General features: G+C 36.9%; 1 protein-coding gene across 1 annotated transcript in view; it reads right to left on the minus strand.

Moving 5' to 3' along the window:
• Positions 1–1,137: 1,137 nt before the first annotated feature.
• Positions 1,138–11,792, minus strand: part of Hr51 (photoreceptor-specific nuclear hormone receptor 51) — a 301,348-nt gene continuing 290,693 nt past the window's right edge. The window contains exons 10-11 of the mRNA XM_017609752.1: positions 1,199–1,368; positions 1,138–1,150 (exon numbers count right to left, since the gene is read on the minus strand). Coding sequence (XP_017465241.1) covers positions 1,138–1,150; positions 1,199–1,368 — 183 coding nt within the window. The remainder of the gene's footprint in view (positions 1,151–1,198; positions 1,369–11,792) is intronic.

Raw genomic sequence — 11,792 nt, forward strand, 5'->3', positions numbered from 1 at the left:
TGTTCTAAAAGTAATGCGGTTTATATTGCACAAAGATACGAAAGGCTGACTTCCAAAACGTACCAATACGACGTTTGCATACCATATACATTGCATATTTTAAATATTCAATATAAAAATGAATAACTTTTCGTAATTTTCCATTTTCACGACACCAATCGCAACTAAAAACAAACGAAGCATCAACTTTGTTTTTAATGCGCTGATTACTCTACCCAGTGGGAAAAAGTAATGTATACCCAGTGGGAAAATGTAATGTATAATAATCGAAAAAATAATCAGTAAAACAACCCTTCTCACATTCGAAAATCCATTTTATTCTCCAGGGCGATGTCCTAAGAATAGTGGGGCATTCAATTTTGCATTACTTGGTATCGAGAAATGAATGTGATTTAATATCAAATTTTTGAGACTTTTTGAATACATTAGAATGCTGATTACATATTAAACAGTAATTGGATGTAAAACTCATAAGAAATACATTCGATTATGGAATGCATTACTACTTTTCCCACTGGGTAGTAATCGAAAAAATAATCGCTAAAACAGTCGTTTTCACATAAGAAAATGCATTATTTTTCCCACGTCGATGTCATAAGAAAAGTGGGGCATTCATTTTTACATTACCAGTAATGCAAGAATGAATGTGATTTAATATGGAGTTTTTCGAGTTTTAGGATACATTGGAATTCTGATTGCATTTTAAACAGAAATAGAATCTAAGACTCATTAGAAATACATTATATTATTTATCACCGAGTTTTATAATTGCTGTACGTACCTTCCTACATATTTGATTCAAATTACTATCACTATGAAATGCGGTTTTGTAAATGTTCCGTTGATTGGCTTTCAGATACACACCTTTACTAAATTTTAAAGCTATATCCTAGAAAATTCGACACCTTATTAGTATCTTAAGAACAGACTTGCTATCATTTTTTATGTGAGTTTAAAGTGGTTTTCTCCTTTCAAATATCGCCGAAAAACAGATTTTTACGACTTTTAAACAAAGATTTTTCCAAAATTTTCAACAGTGTATACAGTCTATGCATGATATAAAATTAAGAATGCCCGCTTAACCTGAGGTGCGGTTGTTGCATGTCATTGCACATATTCCTCCTTGTAATAAATTCTTTATACAAATATTCTAATAATAAAAGTTTATTTGGTTAAAACAATAGTTTAATTTTTATACATATCGCAAAGCACTTTCTCCATTGGTGTATTTCCAATTGTACGTTGAAAATATATCAGCTCGATTTTATGTGAATTCACAGTTCGCAGAAGCGGCAGCATCAAAAGAAGTCGACCAAACCGGGCGATTTGGGTCAGGAATTGGGATTTGGTGTGTTGAGACAGCATCACCTTTAATGGATAATAAAAAAAATTTATTAAGAAACATGAAACCTAAATATATACAAGTATATGTGCAAATTTAGTACGTATGTAGAGAATAGGGATGTTGCGAATGTGGAATTTTAGACATCCGCGGATGCGAATGCGGATGCAATAATTACTTTTTGAGAATTGCATCGAGGCTGCAAATTTCGGATGTACCCTCCTGACTTTCATCTTCGCAACTAGCATCATGGCAAGATCTTTGTTTAAACACCATTGTTTTCCAAAAATTTCTTCATTCTCATTCTTTTGGTAGTTCAGAATTTCTACCGTCATCAGCGTTTTTCGATTTAAGTTTTTGGAATTCATTTTTAATCTTTTCTTTTGTGACTGGTTTGAAAAATTTCTGCTTATAGCGAGGTTCTTAATAGACCGATATGGCAAATAGATTGTTATTCTCTAGGGATGAAAATTTCTAAGAAAATTCTGTTTAGTGAATTTCTGAATTAGTTTAAAAACTTGTTATATTGGTAAAAAGGCATCCTGTTTTTATAATAATTTGAATTATTGGAATCACGGACGATGAAGGTCTCAGATCTGCTTAGTTCCCGGGTAACTTCACCTGTAATGAATAGCTTGTAACTCGTTTTTCACTAGCGATGCATCCAGTTTTTTCAACAGACCTTTGGCAAAAAATATTCGATTCTTACATAATTCTTACTTAATTAAAGGTTATCTTTTAACGCGTGAATAGTCGATTTTTTTTATAGCTAGGCGTTGAATATTTCCGCTGCGAATACCTATTGAAGGATCTTACTCTTTGACTTTAAATTACAAAAGAAGGGGGACGTAGGGGGGGGGGGGGGGGGGNTCCACAGGCAACAATTTGTCTTTTTTTTGCCAGATATACGTTTTATCAGTGCACTTGCACAATATTCGCATTCGCAAAACCTCCGCATTGATTATTGCGAATGCGAAAGCGAATGCGAATGTTAATACTAATGCGGAAGCTCCGCGGCTGCGATTGCGAATGTGAATATTCGCAACAACCCTTGTAGAGAACTATGTATACCCAGTCTGCAACAAGATAGAAGCAATTGGCCTTCCAAGCTCGATACTCTAAGCTTCCCGTAAGCAGGGATCACACGAATTGTATATTTGTATAAAATAGAATATCAAAATTTAGATGAAATAATACTGACGCTGGACCAAGGCATGTTGAACAGGTCGCAGCTGTAGAGCAATTGATTTGATTTTTTCGTAAATTTGGTCTGTGAATTGTAATTTTTGTTTGCATTTTACACTAAAATGTAAAATTAGAAGACCCATTTCGGTCATTTAGAGACTAGAGGAAAGAATCAAATCACCAGATCTACTGCTAATAATTGTTCAGTATGGTAAACAATTACATTTTTGACCCCAAAATAAAATACTATTACACCTGCTACGCATTGACACGGATACTGCGATGGTTTTATTTCAAAGAGAATATCTAATTGGAAAATACCTACCTGAAAATCTTATAATACAGGTTTTAAAGAAAATCTGCCTTATCCTGACTTTCGCCCGAAAAAAAATTCAACCGAAAATTTTTCATCCGCCCATAGTAAAGACATGGAAACGAAAAATGAAAAGTGAACTGGCTCAGGGAAAATGAAACTCATGATAAGGTTTATCTTATTGAAAATACCCACCTGGAAGCGTTTATTCAGAAGTGCCCATCATTTTGCCGACTGGGTAATAAACTAAATATAAAGGGCATACACTAATTTACCTTTATAATTTGTAGCTATCACTTTAGACTTTTTTTCAGTGTACAGTTAAAACATATTATATAAATTCCAACTTTCTCTTAAGAAAGCGCTCAGCCTTTTCGTCCTACTTTTAAGACTCAGTTATGCATTATAAGAAATGCTTTGCCTTTAGTGTAGGAAAACTATCGATAGCATACTTATTCCACCGTTTCGACAGCGGATACACCCTGGAAAGAATAGTAAAATCAAACACAAACGTAGTTGATCTTACTATTAACATGAACGAAAGTACTTAATAGTTGATGTAATGTGGAACGATTTTCCGTCATCCCTTGTCAAATTTGGTTTGGAGACAAACCGGTTTCGGCGTTGTGCCATCTTCAGTGTCATTTTTCGTTCTGAAAATTTGACAAGGGATGACGGAAAATCGTTCCACATTACATCACACTCCTACCCTGTCGGAAATACCAACAACAAAAATGAGAATACTTAATAGTTGTAAATATTAAACTCAACTACGCGCATATCAAAATGAAGCCATCGTTTTGAAAACAACTGTGAGTGAATAATCACGATAAAAACAAAAAAATACATATCGATGGCTGAGTGGAAGATCGACCTATCTCGGCAGCCAGTTCGAAAACGCTCTATTTCAAAAAACTTTTCAAGAACGTCCTATTTCAGAACTCGTTTCAAAAACGCCCTATCTCAACTGTCGATTCAAAAACGCCCTATATCAGCATATTTTCAATACATTTTGATGTGAGATAGGGCGTTTTTGAACCGAATTTTGAGATGAGGAGTTTTTCAATTAAATTCTGAAGAAGGGCGTTCTTGAAAAGTTTTTTTAGATAGAGCGTTTTCGAACTGGCTGCCGAGATAGGTCGATCTTCCACTCAGCCATCGATATATAAGATATTCTTTCTGATCGTTACCCCCACCCTGCCCATTTTTCTCTACACTTAAAATTAAAAAAATGTAATTTTCACAAAAAACACAAGCTTTCCAATGCTGAGTGGCAAAACAACGTGAGGGCCAATTTCAAAGTCATCTGGAGGTCAACATGGTTTTTAGACTGGTAACCCAACAACGATTAGTAAATTTGTTGAAAAAACATAATGATATTGACATAATCTTCCTAGATTGACGCTTCATATGACCCTGACGGTTAAATAAACCCCACATATGATATGTTATCTGAATGCAAAATTTTCCGTTGTTTCTGAACTTGAGATAAAAAAGGGGAGTTACCAATTAAAAAAAAAAACATGTTGACCTCGAGGTGATCTTGAAATTGACCCTCACGGTAATTTGCCACTCGGCATTGGAAAGCTTGTGTTTCTTTAATCAATTTTACTTATTTTTAAAAAAGTTTTAAGTTAAAAAAGGGCAGTGGGGGGTAACGGAATTCGGGCAATGACGCTCTGAAAATAAACAAATTGAGGCAAGCATCTTTGCGCACTCAGCTACAGCCAGACATATAAATGTGCTCTCAACTGTTGGATTTCAATGAACACCATAGCCTGCGATTAGTGCATTCCCAGTACGGTATAGCTACGGTGACTATTCGTACCGATTTTGAGGAAATTGTCCCGCTGAATATTTTTTTAAAGTCGGGACGCGTAAGTGTCCCGATTTTTCATATGTGTACCGACTAAGTCCCGATATTCAGAGTTTTCTTTATTCATTTAATAAGAGTCTCCCTGTACTCTGGCCATAAAACAATTTTTCGATGAAACGTGGCAGCACTTTCGTTATCACAAAGGGCACAGAATATAACGGAGCCATAAACATTGCCAGCATCCTTATTTTCTATGATCTTTGGTTATGTTTTAGTCTGTCAAACTGGTAATCTCGATATATTGCAGTCTATCATTCTTCCCAAATTTTTTTAAATGTTTTTTTAATTATTTGTTAAGTATTTTTTTAATTAAACGATTTTATTTTGAATTTAGTGAAACTATAAAAAATAATTCTAATTTCCACAAAAAAATCATGGATATAAAAAATATAAGCTGTAGATACAGTGGCGAAATATAAAAAGAGAAGATATATGTTAGCATTCTTTGGCTATTTCCGTTTCTATTATTTAATGTTCATTATTTTTTATGAAAGTGTTGCTCGTCATCTAACAAAGACCATGTGAGTCAACGTTTCAACCTTTGTACAAAAATTAGCAAAATTTGACAAAGGTTCATCAAAATTTTGAGCTTTTTAATTAGATTTCAATTCAAAGTGCAAACTTTAAGTAGCTAGAACTTACCGTTTATTTTTGGTATTTTTTTTTTGTTTCAGTTTCTTTATACAAAAAAATTTTACAAATGTTCCACAAAGTTTGAAGTTTTGATTTACAGGTTTTTTTTAAACTAGTAAGTCATATTTTCATAAAAAAATAAAAAACATTTTTTAAACAACCGAAAGTAGCCAAAACTTGCTAAAATGTATTTTTCCTATTTACATTCTCGCCATCGTATTGTATTGTGGGTATACATTTTTGCGATCATTTGCTTTATTTTGTTTTAAATAAATATGTATTAAAAGATGTCATGTCTTTTTATTCTAAAAACAAAATTGTATGTTCGGATTCGATGTTTTAGAAATGCCCGCTTTTTGGTCACAGAAATCTGGTCATCGCAGGCATAGTTCAACCACTAACCTCAGAAAAATTTACTTATTTCTAATTATGCAGGATGGTTCCGTGCGCAGAAGTGGAAAGCTTTTGACTGTCATTCACCTGGGAGTAGCCAAAAGTGATTCGTGTGCGTATGTACGTATCCTCTGGGTAGCAACCAAACACCCGTTTGAGAGCGAGCTAAAGTGAGAAGGCGTAAAACTTCGTGTGCGCTGGGTTTGGGTCCCGCCACGTTAAAACTCCGTCCAATCAAAAAGAACTTAAAGCCTCAGATGAGACCCCCTTTTTTTGATGACGACCACGGCAAATGTATAAGGGACTATGATTAGAGGGTATGCAACTCGAATATCCGGACCCTTAATGGGGAAGGGGCCTCTGCCCGGCTGTTCGATGCCCTCGGGAAGACAAAGGCTGACATCACCGCCATCCAAGAAATGCGAGGAACGTGGACAGGCACGGTAAGCGTGAAGCCTTGCAACGTCTACTATAGTTGCCACGTAAAAGAGAGCAAAGTCAGAGTGGGATTTGTGGTGGGAGAGAGACTCCGTCGCCGAGTACAGGCGATCACCCCGGTGGACGAACGTCTAGCTACAATCCGTATCAAAGCGAGATTTTTCAATATATCGCTCATCTGAAGTCATGGTCCGACGGAAGAAAAGGACGAGGTGTCCAAGGATCTCTTCTATGAGCGCTTGGCTGTCTCCAGATCGAAAAACGAGTGCCAAGTGGGACCGTTATAGGGAACTGAAGAGGGAAGCGATTTGCATTTGCCGCATTAAGAAGAGATAGGCCGAAACACGTGAGTGCGAAGAGCTTAAAATGCTGGCCGACAGGAAAAACGCCAGAAAATTTTATCCGAGAGTTAGGCGACTTACCAAAGGTTTCAAGACCAGGGCGAACTCCTGTAAGAACAACCAGGGCGACGTAGAGACTGATGTCCAAAACGTACTTAAATTTTGGAGGGAACACTTTCCCACCCTATTGAATGGCAGCAGCACTGAAGTAGGGGAGAAGACGAACCCGATCTCCCAGTCGATGGCGATGGAATCGATGTACGAATAGCGTTTCTTCTTCTTCTTCTTTTTTGGCGCTGTAACCGCCTAAGCGATTTTGGCCGAGCTCAGCAAAGCACGCCAGTGGTTTCTCTTCTGTGCAAACTGACGCCAATTGGAAACGCCAAGTGAAGCCAAGTCCTTCTCCACCTGATCTTTCCATCGCAGTGGGGCCTCCTTCTTCCTCTGCTACCACCAGCGGGTTCCGAATTGAATACTTTCAGAGCTGGAGCGTCGGTGTCCTTTCGAACGACATGGCCAAGCCAGCGGAGCCGCTGTATTGTAATTCGCTGCATTATGTCCATGTCGTTGTAAAGCTCATACAGCTCATCATTCCATCGTCTGCGTACTCGCCGTCGCCAACGCTTAAAGGCCCATAAATCTTTCGCAAAATCTTTCTCTCGAACACTCCAAGAGCCGCCTCATCGGATGTTGTCATTGTCCATATAGCAGCACGGGCATGATGTTTGACTTATAGAGCGTGGTTTTTGTACGTTGAGAGAGGACTTTACTCCTGAATTGCCTACTCAGTCCAAAGTAGCACTTGTTAGCAAGAGTGATTCTGCGTTGGATTTCCATGCTGACGAATAGCGATTACGCGGCTGAAAAGGAACAAAGTTGCTGGAGCTGATAAGCTGATAAGGTACATGCTTCAACTCTTATGCAGAATATGGTCAGTTGAACGCATGTGTGAAGACTGGAATTTAAGTGTGCTCTGCCCAATCCACAAGAAAGCTGACCTCAAGATACGCGCCACCAACCGCGGGATCAGCCGTCTAAGCATAGGTTACAAGGTCTTATCGAGTGTATTGTGTAAAAGACTGAAGCCTAGGGATGAAGCGATACGAGAAAATACAAGTACATACTCGACGCTTTTCGCTCGATACCAAGTAATTTTGGTGTCGATACTTTAGAACCAAGTACTGAGTAGGTATCGAAAAACAAATACTCGTATCGAAACCCGATACTAATGAAAATTTGGCTTCGGCAATTTTTCCTCCACTGTTATTCCTAGCCGCATTGCCTTTCATGGCTGTTTAATTGCCAGAAAAAAACCGAGAGAAGGCAACATATTCGATATAATGAATATCGTTCCAAATGCTTCACCAATGTCGGTATAATTCGACAAGGCTCAACTGTTCCAGTGGAAAAGTAAACTGGATGAGTGCTCAGTACAGACGTTTCATCGCGATGTTAAACTCACTGAGTAAATCTATTAGACCCCGTTCACATGATAGGCGATTAACCCGCGTTTGATACTAACACCTGCACGAATGTACTTGAGTTTAACTCGCGTTAGCATGTGAACACCTTGGGTAAAATGCAGCGAAACACGCGTAGTTGTAAACGCGTGTTTACCTCCCGTCATGCGAACGGAAAAAGGCAGGGAAGCCTAGCTCTGTTATTGAGGAAAAGAAAGAAAGAGGAAAGAGAGCCCGACAAAGAGTTGATTACAAAACATAAAAATTCTTAAGTAGGAATCACACGACTTGCATATTTGTAAGGATTTGGGCATTTTGACAGTTATAGAGTGTGGTTATTTAGAATTTTTTTTATTGAGCTGAACTCATTCCCGATAACAATTCAATGACAACACAACTCTATTTAGTTCATCCGGAATACCTTCATAGCCAAAAGTATCGATATGAGTAGCTATCGATACTTTATATCCGATATTTTTCAGGTATCGATACTTTCTTTCGATACTACTTCCAATCAGGGGGGGCGGTAGACGTGCTAGTACTACCCACCTGAAAATTTTTTAGAAGAAAAGTAAGTCCATTTGAAAGGGTATTTTCGGAAGATATATTATGAAATTTATGATTAAGTTATTTGCTCCTTGACAAGTAAATTTGATACTGAATCGGCAACGTTTTATAAAACTTTAGAAAAGTTCATTCTTGGTGAGGCACATGATTCAATAATGAAAGGTATTGTAAGAAAAACTTTCTCTCGCTCTAATTTTATCAAAAAACAACAACATGATATTTCTTTTCCAATTTCTTTCCAGGTTTTAAGAAGATTTTTCAATTTTTATTAGTGAATTTTTTACTTTTTAAATTTGAAGAACTGTTTGTTCTTCATTCACTGGCGACAATATGACAAAATGGGTGAGAATCGTTATACTACAGAAATTCAATGTACATCGGCTAAAGATACGAAATTCCCTTAAATGCCGAAATGTATTTGTCGATATTCGTGGAGACCTCTTGACTCTGTCAAGTCAACGAAGGTATTTAGGTATTCTCGTCCACAACACAATCCTGAAGTCTCCGAATGAGACTTTGACGCAATATAATATTGGCAAAACGCAACCATGGGCCCAATAGTAACACGCGACAGCTCGGTTTAGGAAATGCCGCGATGTAATTGCACACTTACTGTAGCTGCGTGTTCTTTTTATTCTTCCTGCATTCATCCGGCACGAATCCCCAATCGCGACTGTGTAAGCCAATGTTTAATATTCTGACGGTGGCATAATCTCCCCAGTACACTAAAAGTGCAACACCAAAGCACTCGAATTACCATATTCGAAGCAATCGAGCCATAACCTCGAAAGAAACGTAAGCTCCAAATGTTTTCATATCCATCATCTGGAAAACAAATACAACAAAAAAAATCTCAAAGTAGACTATTCATTCTCGAGGTATGCGCCGTCTGACGTACGAAAGTTTGGCATACATATATATAGAAATATTTATGTTTAATAACAATCACGGGTTATATTCGATGTAAATAAGCTTGTTTAAATTAGATACTTTTTGTTTTAAAATACCATCATTCACTATTATCCACACCTTTTTGTGGAATTTAGCAACCATTTTAGGAAGTGTGATCGAATTCTTTCCCTTTTCTCCTGCTTCCAAATTTTAGAAAAAAGCTTCTTACAAAACCTTTAATAATTGAATCATGGGTGAGACAGTAGGTTTGAAAAAAATGTCACGTTTTATAATGGTGATTTTTGTGAAGACTTATCTCTGTGCATAATGAGGCGCACAGAGCAAAATCGCGGATCTGTGAAAGATGTTGTGCTTCATTAGATTACTTGTTATAATTTCAGGGTCGTAATGCTCTAACGAGAGGAGCTTTTCTGTTTTGCCTAGAGTGAAAAAATGTTTGCGCTCGCCAATGTACCAAAAACGGCTCAACCATGTAGCGATATTGCATTCTTATCCATGAACTCATGAACGACTTCATTTCTCGAAATTAAAAACGAATGACCCTGTTTTCACTGCAGAAATAAACTTTTTTGGAAATGCGATTAAATGATAATTTCCATGAAATATATATATTTATATATACATATGTATGCACATAGCATGTATGAAAAATAAATGTATTATACACGAAACATTGAGTTTTTCAATCGAAATCTGTTAACCGTCTCAATTCCATCGGCAACCTATTTCCTTTACCTGTATACTCTTGCCACCAGCAGAACTACCCCCCCGGGCACAGGGCCTTTCGCCGTCCCTGCTTCCAAGTAAAAGTATCGATACCTGCATGGTATCGTTTCATCCCTACTGAAGCCCACCGTCAACAAACTGATTGTACCATATCAGTGCGGCTTTAGACCTGGCAAATCCAACATAGATCAGGTATTAATAGGATTAACACACACCACATATTTGTCGATTTCAAAGTCACTTTCGACAGCACGAAAATAAGTTGTCTTTATGCCGCGATGTCCTAATTTGGTATCCCCGCGAAACTAATACGGCTGTGTAAAATGACATTGAGCAATACCATCAGCTCTGTCAGAATTGGGAAGGACCTCTCCGAGCCGTTTGATACCAAACGAGGTTTCAGATAAGGTAACTCCCTTTCATGTGATTTCTTTAATGTAATGTTGGAGAAGAAATTAAGAGCTGCAGAACTGAACCGCTCAGGCATAATACTTTACAAGAGCGTACAATTTCTGGCGTATATTATCGGTAAAAACAAGGGCTACGTCTGTTCTGCCTTATCGGGATTATATAGATCATCTAACGAAACATACTGACTTTAAAGTGCTTTAAGCCAACTGGATTTTAAAGTAGTTGAAATAAAATTCAGAATCGGATAATTTACTGATGCCTAGGACATCGCCATGTTAAAGTCAACAGTTCGTTCCAAGGAAGAAAGTCAGATCTTCAACTAGTTGCGCTGGGTAAAAACTAGTTAAACATCGATATTTAAACTAAAGAGTAAAATTGCTGGAAAATTAAAAACAAATTTTTTTAGTTTATAATAGTTTAATTTAATACAGTTGTTTTTTTTTCAAAGTTTTTTAAATGTACATACATACATACTTAAATATTAATTAAAAAGAAAAATAATGAAAACATTCAGTCATAAAATGCAAAAAAAATGTTAATATATATTACTACACCCTGTGTCAAAAATATTGATAAGTTTTAAGGATTTATTTTTTATTTGTTTTTGTTTTTATGGCCTTTATAAAAATTACTAGCAGACCCGGCTAACTTCGTCCCGCCCAAAATTTTTATATATTTTATTGAAACTTTTTGGTCCAAGATTTTCACCAACAATTCACGTTTACAATTTTCATAGGCACATTCTACTGCTAAGATTATGGTTTGGTGGTCATTTGCCGCTTTAAATAACCTAAGGAAAGTTTTATATCCGTGAAGAAGTTCTTGAAATTCTCCAGTTGTGCGGCATTTTATAGCACGGTTATTCGCAAAGCGAAATAAATTTTTTCCTCTTCACTCCCTGGCGGCAACAACCGGTTCTATAGTGAATGTCCTAGAAGCTTTACAGTATAGTTGGTGGCAATTTCAAAATGGGTGCGAATCATTGTTCTACAGAAATGCAATATACATATAACGGGTGATTTTTTTGAGGTTAGGATTTTCATGCATTAGTATTTGACAGATCACGTGGGATTTCAGACATGGTGTCAAAGAGAAAGATGCTCAGTATGCTTTGACATTTCATCATGAATAGACTTACTAACGAGCAACGCTTGCAAATCATTGAATTTTATTACCAAAATCAGTGTTCGGTTCG

This window comes from Rhagoletis zephyria, unplaced genomic scaffold, assembly GCF_001687245.7.
Source record: "Rhagoletis zephyria isolate East Lansing unplaced genomic scaffold, Rhagoletis_zephyria_1.1 Rzeph_scaffold_00253, whole genome shotgun sequence".
NCBI lineage: Eukaryota > Metazoa > Arthropoda > Insecta > Diptera > Tephritidae > Rhagoletis > Rhagoletis zephyria.